General features: G+C 42.2%; 2 protein-coding genes across 3 annotated transcripts in view; one reads left to right on the plus strand and one right to left on the minus strand.

The window, feature by feature from the left end:
- brf1b (BRF1 general transcription factor IIIB subunit b) overlaps window positions 1–18634 on the minus strand; it is a 135902-nt gene extending 117268 nt beyond the window's left edge. Inside the window, exons 1-2 of one of the 2 annotated variants that reach the window (XM_014145095.2) lie at window positions 18365–18634; window positions 17715–17923 (exon numbers count right to left, since the gene is read on the minus strand). In XM_014145095.2, coding sequence (XP_014000570.1) covers window positions 17715–17898 — 184 coding nt within the window. In that variant the 5' untranslated portion in view covers window positions 17899–17923; window positions 18365–18634. Of the gene's footprint in view, window positions 1–17714; window positions 17924–18317 lie in introns of both variants that reach the window. The other variant, XM_014145094.2, reaches the window with a different exon arrangement.
- LOC106571709 (uncharacterized) lies at window positions 9425–15118 on the plus strand. The gene is made up of 5 exons (XM_045695784.1): window positions 9425–9929; window positions 10009–10178; window positions 10436–10533; window positions 10765–10880; window positions 10968–15118. The coding sequence occupies exons 1-5, from the start codon at window positions 9713–9715 to the stop codon at window positions 14510–14512; spliced, it is 4146 nt and encodes a 1381-aa protein (XP_045551740.1). The 5' UTR covers window positions 9425–9712; the 3' UTR covers window positions 14513–15118.
- Window positions 18635–18846: the final 212 nt, after the last annotated feature.

The raw sequence follows: 18846 nt of genomic DNA on the forward strand, positions 1-18846 counted from the left end.
AAGGAGATCAATATATTAATAATGGATAATAATATTAATATTAGAAAATAAAATAATAATAACAATCACAACAATAGATTTTTTTCAGGTACTCAAAGCACTTTTCATTGTCTTGGGGAGAATATAATCATCCACTACCAATGTGTAGAAGCACCTACCTGGCTAATGCCACTGAAGCCATTCGCCTTTCTGATGTCAAACACAAAAGAGCTGACAAAAATGTTCTGTCAAATTAAAAAGTCATTATTGCAAATTATAACTACATAATTGCTAACCACTCAGCATATTTGAAGAGAGACCATATATTTTACCAAACATTTAGTCTATTTTGAATGAGTTTATTTTTAATCAGCATATGCAAAACAATGTTAATTTACAGAAGAAGTTTGTTTGCGTTCTAAATCTCAGAGTATAAAACCAATGAATATTGCCATCTGGTGGTTTGTGATAGCTAGACAGCACAGCTCAGCAAGAGACTAGATAAAACGCAGGCTTAAGACAATTTACCTCCCTCTGCTGGCTTTTTACTGTGATAAACATAAGATTTTGCTTCTACAAGACCAACGTTTCCCAAACTCGGTCCTGGGACCCAAAGGGGTGCACGTTTTGATTGTTGCCCTAGCACTACACAGCTGATTCAAATAATGAACTCATCATCAAGCTTTAATTATTTTAATCAGCTGTGTAGTGCTAGGCTAAATCAATTTCATATTCAACCACCAAATATATCATTTTGTGCAGTTGGCTATGTATACCCAAATAAGCTTCACTCCTTTCGTAAGAAACAGTGCCAATGGAAGTCATCAAAATTTTAACAAAGCAATCAAGTTCAATCAGTTGCACCTGGTTTCCATTCGGCCTCCTTCTTCTGGTGGTGATTGGTCTACCTGTGACTGAATTATTTTTTTGTCCCTTTGGTTCGTAGCAAGGGAGTTTCAAAGCAACTAGTTTTGATTTTCTTGCTGTCTTTATTTTCTGCTACTATCTGACCAGTACTAGTATTGTTTGCTGGGGATTTGTATAGCGAAATGATGGCTGCAAGCCTTGGTATAAGTATTGGGTAAGTTTGATTTTTCTTAAATTCTGAGTTTGAAGTCACTTGGAAAAATGCTAAAGAATTTTGATGTGTTGTAGTTCTCCATGATTTTACCTGTGAGAAATGGCAGATACTAATTTAACTTTCTCCCAGACTATCATTGCTTTATTTGGGGTTTCTTGGAAGTCCCAAAGGTTACAGTATTCCAGAAGGTATGCAGAGTTCTTTTCATTGATCGAGGTCTGCATGAGTCTTCTAATGTACCCTAACCTGTATTCTCTCGTAGGAGTGGCTATACAGTCAGCATGTCGGGATCGATACCTGTGGGTGCATGTTGGTTCGTCTGGCAACGCCCCTCAGTTTGAGGCTGTAGGTGGGTGATGACAAGGTTTTAGTATTTAGTTGTATTACTTTAGACCTTGCTTAAAGTATGGCTCAATTTCATTTAAACGGTTGAGTGAAAGATTTGGTGCCCTCAGTCTTAGATAGTGGGTCCTCCAATATTGGCATTAATGAACATAGTAGGCAATAAGTATCCTATAGTAGGGTGGAGTATATTTGTTTAATGTAATTGATGCGCAGAGTGAAATGTAGCGTCCTCTTTGCAGATGCGGCTGGTGTGCATCCCATAGATGAAAAGAATGCATCCCGGTGTGGTTACACCATCAGCACCTTCAAGATGGATGGCTACACCACTCTCAGGGCTTCCTACTTCTCCTGTCACACTGACAACCAGGTAGCCTATTGGTGCATCCCAATATCCCATTCCTCCTGAAGTGTTCACTACTTCCCGCAATGTAAAAGCATTGGATTGGTGGAGGCATGGGCTAGTGGGAGTTTTCATGATAACAAGTGAACACTTTAGGGGGGGGGGGGGATAATTGGGATATACCCTATGTCTCACTCTAGGACAGTAGAGTTCTAAAGTCTTAGCCCAACCTGACTCAATGAATCAAGGGTGGTTTGATGATTTGAATGAGGTGGTAAATAGGGTGTGTTGGTATAAGGGATGGAACAAAAAGGTGCAGGCTGAGGACCCGGACTCAGAACTCCTGTCTTCCCATACTGAACTGTCATCTTGCTGAGCTGATCAAACCTGATGACTAACAAATATTTGCTGTTTCAGAACGATGAGATATTCACCTTCCAGCTCAATATCATTGTCATGGATGCCAAAGACCGACAGTCGCGCTACCCTTTGTCTCAGACCTGCTCCCTGCTACTGCCCTGGTCCCAACGGGAGGTTATATGTGAAGAGGACTACATGGAGGTACAGTAAGGCTGCCTATTCCGGTCCTGGGGGCCTAGCCCAGTGGCATACTGGGTTTCACACTGAGTAGAAACAATTTGCTTTGTCAAATGAACTCTGATAAATACCCACTCAAATTAGTATGTTTTTGACCATTATTTAAGATTCAAACTAATTGCTTGATTAGAACTTCTGCTGGCATATAGTGGGCCTCCAGAACCAGAATTGGAAAATCCATCAAATTGTTTTTCTTCGACACAAAGTTAGATGACCCCTCTTAAATATGTCCCTTAGGTAACTGTGGGGAGAGATGTGCCTTGTACTACATCTGAAGGAACCTCAAAGGAAGCATGGAGGGCTGCCCATTCTGTTGTGAGCCACATCCTTTAGAAGCATTCAACATTTCTTAAGTATAATCTTTGCATTGAAATATGTTTGATGTTGACTCAATACTGAATCCTCTCTTAGGCCCAAAATATAGCCAATTCTGCATGGCAGGTAATTTTCCTAAAGAATGAGGATGAAATGGCCACCATGCCCATCACCGAAGCCCATCGACTGGGTTACGAACTGAGTGCCACTCCGAAAAGGGTTGTCTTCCGCTCTCCCTACAGACAAAATCACTCGGAAATCGTAATGGTGAGTATTTCAAGAAATGCTATGCGTTTCAGTACTCTGTGTTGATCTGAAACATGGTGGGCGCCCTCAAGACGCTTGCTCTTATAGCGGTGTATTCCCAATCAGTGCAGATGAGGAAAGGCAAGAAACGTTGAACTTCTAAAATATAATAAATTATAAGGCCTAAAACTGGCAGAACCTTTTCCCAACCACATTCTTTCTACTCTCAGGTTGACGGTGTTGCGGTGGAGGTCATTCACGGGACAGTGTTCTTCAGTCAGAAAATGATGGTGGTCATGATTGACATATCTGTGGCCTGCACCATAAGTATATTTATTTGTATTCCCCTATATCGCTAAAGAATGATCTTTAACAATGCCACTACCATTAGCTGCAGCAGATTTTTTTGATAACTCCATGCAAATGAGTTATTTTATATTCAAATATAATGCACATAATAATCCAGGACAACTGTGGATTAATAGTTCTTCAGATAAACCATGAAATTGTGCTTCTATGACCAGGTTTCCAGTGAAGTACATGTAGGATAAATGACAGGCCTGATGAAAACTGAACATTCTGTTAAACTTTCCAAATGTTGACAAAACAAAATGCATAAGATGGGATCATTTTGTCAGTAAATTGAGAACTGTCGGAAACTCTATCGCGCAAATATTGATATAATAACCATATCGAGAACTTGTGACGCGATGGCATGTGTGGTTCTCCCACTACGACTGGTCCGGCAAGCATGCAGTTTACTAGGCTACTGATGAAATGAATGAACTTCACTGGGTGGTGAAAGTACAAGGCGGTGCGCTTGATGCTACTTTCCAATAAATATCGGTCTTATTCTGGTGACATGATGATCGGTGCTTGGCTTCTGTTTGACAAATAAATACTCGCTCTTTTGATAAATTTTCTCATGTAGGCTATAAGTGGGCTCTAGGCAGCAGCGCCATCTGCGTGTTTTTGGCTAGCGCGAACATGCCACTAACAGTGGGTACGCTCTTAACATTTTTGAACTATTAGTTGAAAATGCAATTGAAACCCATTTAATTCGTTTTTTTTATTCAGAACATGGGAATTAAGTCCACTGTCATCTGTAACAATTTGATGGAAACATCTCTGAAATGCCGGTTTTATCCAGACTAAAGAATATTCGCATGAAAATATGTCGCCAATTTGATGGAAATGTAAATACAATCACTCATCCACCTCTTGAAAGGTATTGGCATTTGAAATAGTTCAGCGATTACAACAGAATTTATTTCAAATTGAGTACTTGTTTAAGATGTACATACTGTGTGCACATAGTGGAATTTGAAAATGGAGTACTCATTTAGTGATCATGTACAATCCTTCAATCGAGTACTTGTGCTCATCCCTACACTGTTATCCAGAGTTATTCAAATCTGAGCCTGGATGTTCGGAGTAGCCCTACTGATGGTTTAATGTTCTACCTGATAATGACGGTCTAAATATGTCGCTGACTGGCGACGTGTCTACCATTCTAAAGACTTGCATTGCTTTCTCGATCTCAGACCCAGGATACTTTGACGGGGTCAGGCTACTCTGGGAGACCCCCAGGATCATGACACCGTTGGTTCACAGCGGCTTTGGCTTTGAGAGCAAGCAGATCAACGTGGGCGTGGAGAGCCAACTGCTAGATGAGGGCACGGCGAGGGCCAGGGGCTACACTCTAGAAGTCAAAGGGCTCATGGTACAGATGGGTGTCCCCTTTGGTGCCGAAGGAGGATATAGGAAGGTAAAGGCCACTGAACTTTAGCTACAATCTGGGTTCAGACAGCCTGGGTGGCAGTCTGTTTCTGCTCAACTACAAATTCCTTATGGAATTGTCATGCCAAACATAGTTTGACAATGGAGTAGGCAAAAGCGAATACCGATCTAGCCTAGGTTCAACTGGTGCCAGGTTTTCAAACTGCGGCCCAGGAGAGCTGCTGGGTGTAAAGGCTATTTTTTTCCCCCCAGCCCAGCACTAAGATGATGCTTGTTTAAAGGTCCAATACAGCTGTTTTATATCACAATGTCAAATAATTTCTGGGTAACAATTAAGTAAATTTTTGTGATTAAAGAAACAAATGACTTCTTAACCAAGGGCAATTTTTCAAGAAAATATCTTGCTAGGACTGTGGGAGTGGTCTGAGTGGGGAGGGGAAAATCAGAAAATTAGCTGTCATTTGCAGTTTGAAACTTTTTTTTAATTGGTTTATTAAGTCATTTAGTGACTTCAGGCCTAATCTTTCATCTGGACCACAATTGAGCAAGTATTTTTGTGCTAGGCTGAAACAAAAGCCTGCACCAAGTAGCTCTCTGGGACTGGAGTTGGAAGACCTGATCTATAGTGAACAAAAATAAACGCAACAATTTCAATGATTTTTTTTTTTTTTAACCAAATTACAGTTCAATTGACTGATTTCGTTATATGAAATGCATTCATTAGGCCCTAATTTATGGATTTCACATGACTGGACTGGGGTGCTGCCATGGGTGGGCCTGGGAGGGCATAGGCCCCCCACTGGGGAGCCAGGCCCAGCCAATAAGATTATTATTATTTTTTTTCCACAAGGGCTTTATTAGACATACTCCTCAGTTTCATCAGCTTACAAGGTGTCTGGTCTCAGCTAATCCTGTATGTTAAAGTCCTAGACTGTGGTTACACGTGGTCTGCGGTTGAGGGTGGTTCTAAGTACTGCTAAATTCTCTAAAATGACTTTGGCAGCAGCTTATGGTAGAGAAAAATAAGAAACTAGTAGAGAAACTCTCTGGCAACAGCTCTGGTGGACGTTCCTGCAGTCAGCATGACAATTGCAAGCTCCCTCAAAATGTAGACATCTGGCATTTTATTGTGCCCAGCACAAGGTGCACCTGTGTAATTATCATAACGTTTAATCAGCTTCTTGATATGCCACACCTGTCAGGTGGATGGATTATGTTGGCAGAAGAGAAATGCTCATTAACAGGGATGTAATCAAATTTGTGTACACAATGAGAAATATGCTTTGTGCATATGGACAATATCGGGATCTTTTTATTTTTGGTATATTTTTGTTCAGTATAATATATTCATAGATGTTTACCTAGTGTGCTTTTAAACTTAAATTCATTCTAAAACTAGTGTTGCTTATTCTCGACAGCTTGAAGTGCAAATTAACACAGTAAACTGTATTTTTAGAGTTTGGTGACAAACAATATCTACCGAGAGATGTACGTGGCTTTCCTGTTCTATGAGCATGTGTTCTCTCATGTCTACACTGATGGTAGCACTGTTGAAACGAGACACCGGCTGCTCAGGGTAGTGGACACTCCATTGCTGTGCCGGCACCCCTTCACTGTTGACGTCGACGCCCTTCCTCCATACCACAGTATGTTCATCCTTTTTGCACATAACGAACATGTGGTTACAATAACCAAGGTGTTATTTCCAATGTGCTTTGTGGCATTGCTGATTTCTTGTTAATCCTGGTTATTTGGCTACTTAACTATTTCCTCCATTACTCCTCCAGAGACCAGCTTTGAAGAGCATACATTCAACGTGTACTTGGGGAACATTCCTCACGATGTGGCTCTGATGGGAGTGAAGTTGAATGAAAAGCAGTTCTCTGTGTCAGACGCTGCAGAACATGGCTACGCCATCAGTAAGATCATCCATGCCAATGGCACCCATGCCTATACTATCAGGGTTCCTTTTGACGACAAGGCTGTGCATAGGATGGTGAGTACATTTTGGATCAAACACATTTCCATAAATGGAGCTTATAGTCATGAATTGCAACTTTTGAAATAATACTAGATTTTTTTTTTTTTTTTTTTCTTAATAGTACTTAGGTGAGGGGCTCTTCCAGTACTCGATGGACATGAACTACACGTTAAGCATCATGCCCCAGGAAGAGGCTTACTACCATCTAGCCTCTGTTATGGAACAGCTCAGCAATGCATGTAAATACTTGATTTGAAGACCTCTTTATATTTTACTTTGAAGACCTTGCTAAAGTAACTTGCTTACAAAAATCTGCATTCTCACCCCCAGTCCCTCCTGAGCTCAAAGGGGTTTGCACAAGAGGGGGCATTGTCTTTGACATGACCCAGCCAAGACTGGGATACCTGTGGGAGATCGGGGTCGGTCATGACCCGCTAACACCTGAGCTGGTGGCTGAAAGAGGGTACAACCTGCGAAACGAAAGTCATATTTTGACCTTGGAGGTGCCACTGTTCACTGTTGGCTACACTTATGAGGTACAGTATGTTGTCAATTCTAAAGCAGTGTTTCTCAATCCATTCCTAGGGGAAACCCAAAGGGTGCACATTTTTGGTCTAGCCCAGCACTAAAACACAACTGATACAGCTAATCACAGGCTTGGAAAATAGCTGAATCAGTTGTGTTGATGCTGGTCTAGAACAAAAAAACATCAGTGTCTCAATCTATTCTTAGGCAGTGGTTCCCAAACTTTTTGGCTCACCCCCCTTATACATTTGGGTCACAGCTTGTGTTCCCCATACCCAACACTCATGCATTTATATTTTTGAAAGCCCTATTGCTGTACAATGATGTACACACATATACATTTGTTTGCATTTCACTTCATACTTTTATTTGGTCATTTACATGGGTAATTACCATAAACCTATTTTTAATCTATACTCTAATGAGATGGATGAGCCTGATGCTGGGAACACAGCATTTGTATTCAGAGCTTTATGCTTGACACAGATAAAAGTAGTTAATGTTCCACTCTCGTGAGTCGTAACCATTTAATGTATTTAAGTGCGGGAAAAGTAGTTTCACAGATGAAAAAGCAATCAGTTTATCAATGCGATTTCAGATAATCCCGGTTATTCTGCGATTGACAGAATTCAACCAGCGGGGTTGTGGCAAAGGCTGCACTCAAAGTCCTGTCACTGGACAGTTCCAGGAATACTGTAGCTCCGATGACAGCGGTGGTGGCAATGAACGGTTGCTGGCTCCAGTCGTGGTTTTCGTGGCCTCTTGAAAGTACCTCCTGAAATGTCCATTAAGTTTTGGAGGTGATGAGTGATTGTTGCTTTTTGTAACATCCAGATGCAGTTCATTCTCCTCAACTGAATCAGACCCTTGTTTACCCATCTGTACACATGCCCATACAGTTCTCCCAACACAGCCCCTCATCCCTCATCTTCATCAAATTTGTTGAATGTCCCCTCAAGCACACTGCAAAATAACACCTCTTCATGTAGTTTCCCCTGATAGCAGTATTTGACGAATACGAGAAGGTGAGCTGCATGTGACATCAGTTGACTCATCTAGTTGTAGAGCAAATTTACCACTTCTTTTGTTCGCTCAATTGCTGACGCTTTCTTTTGCCACTTCATATATTTGCTGGGCAACAGTGTTATCTGCTTGAGCTGATTCGCTATTTTCTCACATGCCTATTGCTGAAAGGAGATTGAGTCTCACCAATAGTATGTGGCTTTTTAGATTTCTCGTATTTGAGATATGACACTTAATAAAAGCTTGGGCAGTGGTTGTAGTCTGTGGTCAATGCATGCTTTTGGCCACGCAAATCTTGCTCTTAGCCACGGCCAAAATCCACCGGTTTATCAGCGTTGCGTGTTTGTGTAAATGTCTCTTCAGTTTCACTGGCTTCAAACTTCTTTTTTTTTAGCACATGCAACACATTGGATGTGGATCCCCAATCAACCATGAGACATGTGAAACCATACTGAATGTAATCGCCTTTCTCTTTGCTGATTGAATGCCAGCTCACCCTTGCACTCCTTTCCCACTGGTACTAGGGTCTCACCCACCGGGCGCCTCGTTCGGCCTATCAGATGGCGGTTCATCTGTTGTAGATTCACCCTCACTAATGGTTGCATTGTCTTTATTTATGTAAATCAGCCACTGGTTCATATGAGGAAATCAGTCAATTGAAATAAATTAATTAGGCACTATTCTATGGAGTTCACATGACTGGGTATACAGATATGAATCGGGTCAGATGCCTTAAAAAAAAAAAAAAAAGGATTGAATCACAGTACTTCTGTGCATTCAAATTGCCACCAATAAAATGCAATTGTTTGTGAGTGGCTTATGCCTGCCCATACCATAACCCCACCGCCACCGTGGGACACTCTCTTGACATCAGCAAACTGCTTGCCAACATGAGACCATACATGTGGTCTACGGTTGTGAGGCTGGTTGGACGTACTGCCAAATCCTCTAAAATGACGTGGGTGGCTTATGGTAGCAAAATGACTAAATTCTCTGGCAACAGCTCTGGCATACAATCCTGCAGTCGCCATGCCAATTGCACGCCCTCAACTTGAGACGTGGCATTGTTGTGACACAACTGCACATTTTAGTGGCCTTATCATCCCCAGCTCAAGGGGCACTTGTGTCATGATCATGCTGTTTAATCAGCTTCTTTATATGCCACACCCGTCAGGTGGATGGATTATTTTTAGCAAAGGAGAAACGCTCACTAACAGGAAAGTAAATTCATTTGTGCACAGTTTGAGAAGTTTTGTCTGTATGGAACATTTCTGGGATTGTTTATTTTAGCTCAGCAAACATGGGACCAACACTTTAAATGTTGCGTTTATATTTTTGTTCAGTGTAGTTAGAATATTTGGGGAGGTGGTCGACCAGTTAAAAAATATTGATTACGCCCACTACTACATTGGCGTTGAAACTATGCCACCCCCTAGAGGCTCAAGGTAAAATGACTAGCTAAAAGAAAATTATGCCACTTGTTAATCTCCCCCTACCTGTCTGTGCTGATACCGCAGTTTGGGAACCACTGATCTAAGGCATGACTATCAACCAAATTTGGCAGGACATTGCCCTCACTTTAATAGTTGCTTATAGGCCTACTTCACTGCTATGGGCCAAACACTTTTTTCGTTTTCAGGATATCAACTTGAGGCATTTTTATGGCATATTTGAAATACACTCAAGAGATTCAAGGACTTTGGAGATCCAGACAGCAACAGCAACGCGCTGTCTTTTCAGACGTGATCAGCTTATAAGTGAGTATCCATCCATAACACGCATGCTTTGTTTTTGTATTGGGCTGTCATCTGCAGCTTTGACCTTTTGTCTTTCCAGTCTGTTCACCTGATGGGATCATGACTGTGGTGACCAGTACAAAAATGACCTGGCCTCCAGTGAATCCACGCAGTACTACCCTCTTGGACAGAACCTGTAAACCAAAATTAACTGACGACTCAAGAGTTCTATTTGAGTTTGGCTTGAACACATGCAATACCACGGTTATGGTATGATCTCATTTAAAATATAAGCTTGGAGCCTGTGGAGTTTAGTTTTTGCAGAATTTGAAAGGTCAGCCTAATTGATTTACATTTATTAGGAGGGGGAAGTTTTGATTTTAACATTATCTAGGTCTAAATATGACAATCCCACAGAAGAAACGTATACAATAATGCTATAGGCTAGATGGTGGGAAAATTGTCATGAGCTTTTGACTGACTTGAGCTACACATTACAAAGTAACAAGTTTCCACTTGTCTTATAGGTTGAAGACTCTTCTGTAGTGTATGAAAACGAGATCCTGTCTTATAGGGAGCTCATACTTGACAGCGCTTCTCTCATCTCCAGGGATTCTAAATTCAGGTAAAGATCAGTCATGGTTATTTGGGAACACGATCGATCTTAGCATTTCAATGCTGTCATTTTCATTATACAATGCCCTGGTCTGAACATGATAACTTATTTGTGCAATAAGCTACTTAAGAATACAGTTGGTGACCTTGGTGTGAATAATCATAATCCACATTTTTTAAATCAGATTTGGGACTAACTGTGGCTGCATATGGCACATCTCTAATGACCTTTCTTTTTTAGACTCACAGTGCGATGCATCTACCCACTTAGCTCAGTCAGTAGGCTGTTTGTGGACAGAACTTTTAGATCTGAAATGCCTGGAGTTGGCTCAATCAAATTGACAGGGAGCACCAAAGGTAAGATTCTTTTACATAACTACATGTAGTCTACTTTGAGCACAGTTGTTTTGAGGAACGTATAACAAAAAAAACAAAATGTTTTAGATGGCGCAGCAAATAAACCAGTGCCTGACTGTCTACAGCAAGTTCCCACCAACACTGAAAGTGTCCAGGTTATGGGCACACAACCTTGTCCAAGCAATCATGAGGTGTCACAGACAGGAGGGCATTATAGTACCAACTATGGATCTTTAACAGCTGACAACACCCTGGATCCTTCTCTCAGCCAATACAGCGGTCTCCAAAGAAGTGGTGCCCCACAATCATCAGGCAATGTACAAAGTGTTCTGAATCACTATGGACTTGTACAAGGTGGAGGTGCTTATGGTACTGGCCAACACAAATTAAGTGATAATGACACCCCAGCCATAAACGTCTATGAATCCACCCAGAATGTTAATACTCCACATCGAAAGGGTATGGGAATCAGGCCTGAAACTGATAGAGGCAGCAGGCTCGGTGGATATGGGCAATTTCCCATCCACAGCCCTGTCCAGGGTGACGGGATCAAAGATATCCCAGGCCACTATAAGCCTACATCTGCAAAGACGATCAAGGTCCAATCTAGTGTTCTCAATCCTGTTCCCAGCCACTTAAACAGTACTCCTGGTGGCAGCACTCAAAATGCACAGCAACATTTGAGACCTCAACCTATCTATGAGAGTAAGAGACCAAGCAACTCTGCCCAACATGAGACGTACAATGCTGTACAATCAGCAAAGTTGCGCAAACCAGCCACAAGCCATCATGCAACTGTGCAAACGGTGAATAATAAGCCCACTTTAAGTGACCCCACTGCACAAAGTGGCAGCACACCGCAGCATTCTGGAGGTAATGTCCTCTCTGGCTTAAGACGCTATAGCCAATATGGTGTTTTGCAAAGTTCTGATGGCATATCTATCCCCCAGCAATATGTCAAGCCAGCCAGTGAACAATATACTCCTGACACTGTTAAGACCCCAAGACACTATGACACTCCAAGCAAGGTAAACCCTTTCCTTGATTCCTATATTTACCAGAATACTAAAGTACAACCTGGTTCCAACTACAACACAGATGCCCAGCGTTTTGGTGTGAAACAAGTCCTTCCTGCTAATGTGTATGGTTCTTCTCAAGTAAGTAACAGCTTCCAGCAAGTCCTCAGTCACAAGGTCCCACTAGGTGACCGTGCCCAAGGTACCTCAAGTTATGTGAAACCTGCTTCCGGAGACAACTTTGTTGTCCAATGTGTAGATCGTCAACCTACCACCAGCAAAGTCCCTGAATACAGCACGTATGGGGATAGCCAAAGTGGTTTATCTCAAGTTCCTGGTCATGATGGTCTCGGCCATGATGAAACCTCCTTTGGAGAAGTGAAGCCCACCAAAGCTCAATTGGCACCAATTAAGATGCTTGTACCTAGGCAACTTTCTGTAAACAACTATGGACCTAGCAAGGGACAATACACCAAGCCAGCTTCTGGCCATTATGGATCCTCAGTTGGCAGGACTGAAATTGTCTACAGTGGTGCAAAACCTAACACGGACTATTACAACACAGCACAGGGCACAGTCTACCAAGCTTCAGACAATGTCCAGTCTACCCCTCATTGCTATCAGTTCCCATTTGTGAAGGCTATCACTCAACCTAACCCCAGCAATACAAAACCTGTTCACTCTGGTATATGCCAAAGCCACAAACTTCATAATAGTGCAGCCTCTAGCTTCTATGGAACCAGCCAGGACAAAAATGATGTCCCTGTGGCTAGCAAGTATGACGCTTCCAAAAGCAATCATGTCCAACCAGCTTCTAACCAGTATGTGGGAACGCAAACCAGCATTGTTACACCTGGTCCGTACAGTGGAACTCTGCAGAAACTAGCTACTAGCCTGCATGCTGCCTCTCAACCACATAATGTCCAACCCACTACTAGCCGGTATGGTGCTACTCAACACATTGCAATCAAACCTGCCCTTAGCCAACATCAAGTTTCACAAAGTGATAGAGTTAAACATGCTACTAGCAAGTATGTAACCCTTCAACACCACAGCATCCAAGTTCCTGGCCAGGATGTTTCTCAAAGCAGTAGTGCTAAACCTGCCACAAGCACATCTCATTCGGTGCCTAGCCAGTATGATGGTTCTCAAAGCAGCAGAGTTGCCCAAGCCCCTATTGGGACTATTCTTTTTCACCAGAACATCATACATCATACTTCTAACCAGGACAGGGGTCCACAAAGTGTCAGAGTTAAACCTGCTCCTACTCAAAGTAATGTCAACCAACAAGCTACTAGCCAGTATGGAGGTTCACAAAGCTACAGAGTTGAGCCAGCACCACCACAACAGATCAGGATCCAACCTGCCACCAGTGGCATAAGGGAAACCTCTCCCGGTCAGTCTGCTTCTCGTCTAAACATTGACCAACAAGCTCCAAGCGTGTATGGAGGTTCACAAAGCCACAGAAGAACTCCAGCTCCTAGCAAGTATGGTGCTTCTACTGTTCAGTATGCAGCAAAAGGACAAGAGCGAAATCCGTTTGCAGTCATAAGTGGTAGCAATGTTGATACTGACGGATCGGATCCTTGTGAGGAATGTTCCCTGGGCAACTCGGGAAGAAATTCAAACTTCATAAAAGTTAGCAGTGGAGGCCAGCCTATGGTTTCTCAAGACACTGGTGCCCAAGACAATCCCAGCTGTGTCAGTCCTATTTATCGTTTGTTCAACCAAGGGTCAGCCCAAAATGGTATTGCCCAATCAGTGGAAAAGCAACAGAACTTTGCCCAGAGCCACATTGTCCAGGATCCACCCAGCCATTTCCAACCAACATCTCAGGGTGGGAAAATAAATGGCCAACCTGACCCCATTCATGGTACCACTTCTAAATTCCATCAGCCTGTGCAGCATGGTGGTCATCTTCAAGCATTAAACAGAGGTGAAACTACACTAGGCCACCATGGGTCTGCACAGCTTACCAGTGCCCAGCTGTCACCCAGCCAAGTAAAACCAGCTTCCAGCCATTATCGTAAATACCAAGATGGTTTCAGCAAGAATGCTTATGGAGCTGTCCAACCAGCCAATGGTGCCTATGAGATCACCCAGGGCAGCAATGGCCAACCTAATCGTAGACAACATGGGTCACCTTTAAGCTTCTATAGAGCTGTTCAAGTTAGTGCTAAGAAACCTTTATCAATGACCAGTGTTCAATCCCCAACATACGGGGTTGTACAAACAGGCAATATCCAACGAGACAGAAACCCCAACGCTCCTAGTCAGTATGGAGCAAACTGTCTTGGTTGTGGACAAACTCTTTCAGATCACCATGGGTACTTATCTAGCCTCAAAGGCACCCAAGGTGGAGCTGAGAATAATCCCAACAACTTGAACTACATCTCTGCAGAAAAAGGAAAAGCTACATACCTGCTCAAAGTCATCAGTGGTAACTATATTGATGCTGAAGGATCACATGAAAACAGTCCTGACAACTCTGGGCCAAGTTCAAATAACCCTCTAAACCCCAGGAGCAGTGACCCAGGCCGCTATGGTGGTAGTGTGCATGAAGGCATCTTGAGAGGTAGGCAATCCTGTCCTATAATTATCATAATGAAACCCTAGACTAGAGCGGTGATTGCTTATCTTATTTTCTCAAGTAGTTTGCTTTGACAATGTGCCTGTGTAGCCATAATTTCTGGATAATAGAAAATGTAGATGCTTTAACATGTAATTTTTATTTCCTCAGGTAAGCGTGGCCAAAGAAATTAAAAAGCCAATGTGAGCTGAGCACCTTGGAACATCACTCATGTAACTTGTCAATTGTTCCTCTAGGATAATGTTGCTAACTGGGGAATCTTCCATGCCTATCAAGACCTATTGCAATATATTTCTATTTCAGATATTACGGTGTTGGAGTGATTTTAGTCTAACCTTTAAATTTAACCTTGTCTATTCAAGTGCTGTTTTCGATTGGAACGTTAACTGTAGCCCACTGACTGGGTTCATAAGCTGCATGGTTCTAGGACAAATTTTTACTATATTATCGGTAAAGTAATGAGCTAATTCTTACTATTCAGTCAAAAATAAGCATCATACAAAGAATATAAATAAGTTGGTAATTTAAGATGAAAAAAACATTTTAATGAACTTCTGGATCAGACTTGTTTAAAGGCTCACTCTGTGAATGTACGTGTGTGTAACATTACAGCCATCTCAAATAAAAATGTATGCCCGTTGATTCAATGTCACATTTTTAAATGCCTCATGCACTTAAATTAAAATGGTTTATAACCCAAAATAAGGTTTTACACCATTTGTAAATGATCTTTAACCATATTTTGAAGCTATACATTGTTTAACAATCATGTTGACTTCATGGACTGTTAGTCCTTGCAGCTATAGCGTCATCTCTGCATTTGAGTAGTTACATTTTTCCAGCCCTAGCCATCTGTATAGCAAACGAAGTGGCAGGGTAGCCCAATATTAGATCTGATTAATTAGACAAGTTCTAAAGGCATTCCATAGCGACTGTGGTATGACTACCTACTAGCAGCATGTGTTCTGAATCCGAAGTGACATCCATAAGAGGTAGATGGTTCTGATTGGAGAATCGCCATTTGCATCACTGCGCAGTGAACATAACTATAAAACCATTTTTTTTTTTGCTGACCCAAAACAACTGCATTTATTGTAGCTGGGATTTTAACAAGGCAAATTAGAGCCACAAAGACTGGATCACTGCTACTCTAACTTCTGCGATGCATACAAGGCCCTCCTTTCGGAAAATCTGACCACTACTCCATTTTGCTCCTCCCTTCCTATAGGCAGAAACTCAAAGGAAGTACCTGTGCTACGCTGGTCTGACCAATCGGAATCCACGCTTCAAGATTGTTTTGATCACGCGGACTGGTATATGTTCCGGGTAGCCTCAATATCGACGTATACGCTGACTCAGTGAGTTTATAAGAAAGTGTATAGGCGATGTTGTACCCACTGTGACTATTAACCTACACTAACCAGAATCCGTGGATAGATTGTGGAATTCACGCAAAACAAAGTGAGAACCTCTGCATTTAACCATGGAAAGGTGACTGGGAATATGGCCAAATACAAAGTTATTCCCTCCAAGGCAATCAAACAAGATAAATGTCAGTATAGAGTAAGTGGAGTTGCAATTCAACGGCTCACATGAAACGTATGTGGTAGGGTCTACAGACAATCACTGACTACAAAAGGAAAACCAGCCACGTCAGACACCGTCTTGCTTCCAGACAAACACATTTTTTTGCTCGCTTTGAGGATAATACAGTGCCACCGACGCGGCCCTCTACCAAGGACTGTGGGCTCTCCTGTCCCCACATGCTTCAAGAGGGCCACCATTGTTCCTGTACCCAAGAATGCAAAGGTAAATTAACTAAGACTATCGCCCGTAGCACTCACTTCTGTCATCATGAAGTGCTTTGAGAGACTAGTCAAGGATCAACCTTACCTGTCACCCTAGACCTACTTCAATATGCTTACCGCCCCATTAGGTCCACAGACAATGCAATCACCATCACACTGCCCTATCCCATCTGGACAAGAGGAATACCTATGTGAGAATGCTGTTCATTGACTATAGCTCCGCAATCAACACCATAGTACCCTCCAAGCTCATCATTAAGCTTGAGGCCCTCCGTCTCAACCCCTCCCTGTGCAATTGACTTCCTGATGGGCTGCCCCCCCAGGTGGTGAAGGTAGGAAAAAAACATCTTCGCTGAGCCTCAACACTGGGGCCCCACAAGGGTGTGTTCAGCCCCCTCCTGTACTCCCTGTTCACCCATGACTGCATGTCCATGCATGCCTCCAACTCAATCGTCAAGTTTGCAGACGACACAACAGTAGTAGGCTTGAGCACATCACAGACAAAGTGAAATGGTCCACCCACACAGACAGTATGGTAAGGTGCAACAGCGCCTCTTCATCCTCAGGAGGCTTAAGAAATTTGGCTTGTCACCTAAAATCCTCACAAACTTTTAGATGCACAATTGAGAGCATCCTGTCAGGCTGTATCACGGCCTGGTACAGTAACTGCACCGCCCACAATCGCAGGGTTCTCTAGAGGGTGGTGCGGTCTGCACAACGCATCACCGGGGGCAAACTACCTTCCCTCCAGGACACATAGAGCACCCAATGTCACAGGAAGGCCAAAATGATCAAGGACAACAACCACCCGAGCCACTGCCTGTTCACCCCAATACCATCCAGAAGGCAAGGTCAGTACAGGTCCATCAAAGCTGGGACCAAGAGACAGAATCTGTTTTTCAATCTTAAGGCCATCAGATTGTTAAACAGCCATCACTAACACAGAGAGGCTGCTGCCTACATACAAATGTGAAATCTTTGGCCACTTTGATACCCTGATGAAGACAGCTTTGCTGTCGAAACGTTGGTTATTAGGTTATTACATTTTTGCATCTGAGCTCTTAGAGTGTGCGGCTTTCCCTTATTTTCCACTTTAAAAAATGGATCACTAGTCACTTTAATGCCACCTCAATAATGTTTACATATCTTGCGTTACTCATCTAATGTGCATATACTGTATTTTATACCATCTATTGCATCTTTCCTCTGTCATTGCTCATCCATCTATTTATATTCTTATTCCATTCCTTAGATTTGTGTGTAGTTGTTGTGGAATTGTTAGATTTTGCTGCACTGTCAGAACTAGAAGCACAAGCATTTCACTACACTTGCAATAACATCTGCTAACATTTGACATTTTAGTCATTTAGATCTCTCTTTTTTTGTGATGATGAAGTCTTATGCAATGTGCAGGTCTCACCATCTGCTGAGACGAATTGCCCCACAGCTGACGAAATCCCACCACTGCCCTCCACGAATTGCACCTCGGACACGATGATGTTGTCCTCCAGCACAGACCCACAGCTCGTGCATACTGCATTGCCCCGAGCCTGATCGAGGTCGATCTCGGAACAACCACAGTTCTTGCATATGCGGGAAGTCATGTCTGTGGTGTCCGCCCAAATAAACCTGTATCAAAAGAGGATAATTCTGTGTAACGTTGGCTACATAATCGTATTTACACATTCCCCATACAATGTGTTGATTACACCAGTAGGCCACCATTGACAAGCCATCAATACATTTGTGCATTGCTAAACTTTGCTTTAGAGAAGATTTTGCAAGCAATTACTGAAATAGTTCGGACAACACATGAAAGACATGAGATCACAGTAACGTGGGACATGGTTTGCGCTCATTGTCACAACAGTACCAAAGTCAAGATAACCAGCTAGCTAACCCATTTAATGTGTAGCTAGCTACATTAGCAACTAGATATCACACACCCACTACTGTAATGTTAGTGCAGAAGGGGAGACATGCATGGCAAAATATGTTTTCATTTAAGTTTCAAAGTACTTACTATCTTTATATTTAGCTAGCTACCTGACGTTATTCAAAGTTTAATACCAGCGCGGTGTTAGCTAGTTCTTGTAATGGCGACAAAGAAATCCAGTACAGGAGGAAACACTTCAGACGCTATGGATACTTGGTTAACTCTTTTCTCATAGTAAAAAGACTGTGCGTATGCTTAAAGCTTGTTCTCAAAACATGTTCACGTGATACAACGATATGCCATTTAAAAAGGTAATTGTTAGCAAATGTCATATCCCATTCGACGAGGTAGCTTATGTTTTGGTGTTTTGACTTTCGCAAAATCTAAGCTAGACCAAATATTTTATTTTCAGGGTAAGGATGACAACTTCAGGATGAGTATTTCATTGCATTTATTGAAACTATGTACACAGTATTGTTATTTATGTATCCCAATTACTATGTACACCGAAATAGAATGAAATAACTTTACAGTTAGTAGCTATTGCTTTCAAAAACAGTTTTTAAATGTACACCCCTAAATTTGTATTTAGTTCCTTCCATCACGAATCCGGGTG

This window comes from Salmo salar, chromosome ssa15 (assembly GCF_905237065.1).
Source record: "Salmo salar chromosome ssa15, Ssal_v3.1, whole genome shotgun sequence".
Classification (NCBI taxonomy): domain Eukaryota; kingdom Metazoa; phylum Chordata; class Actinopteri; order Salmoniformes; family Salmonidae; genus Salmo; species Salmo salar.

Bases quoted from the DNA above. Each gene is read 5' to 3' on its own strand.
- LOC106571709 (XM_045695784.1), top strand. From the start codon at position 9,713: ATGACTATCAACCAAATTTGGCAGGACATTGCCCTCACTTTAATAGTT. The intron at 9,930-10,008 runs GTGAGTATCCAT...TTGTCTTTCCAG, and splicing joins CAGACGTGATCAGCTTATAA to TCTGTTCACCTGATGGGATC. The intron at 10,179-10,435 runs GTATGATCTCAT...CTTGTCTTATAG, and splicing joins CATGCAATACCACGGTTATG to GTTGAAGACTCTTCTGTAGT.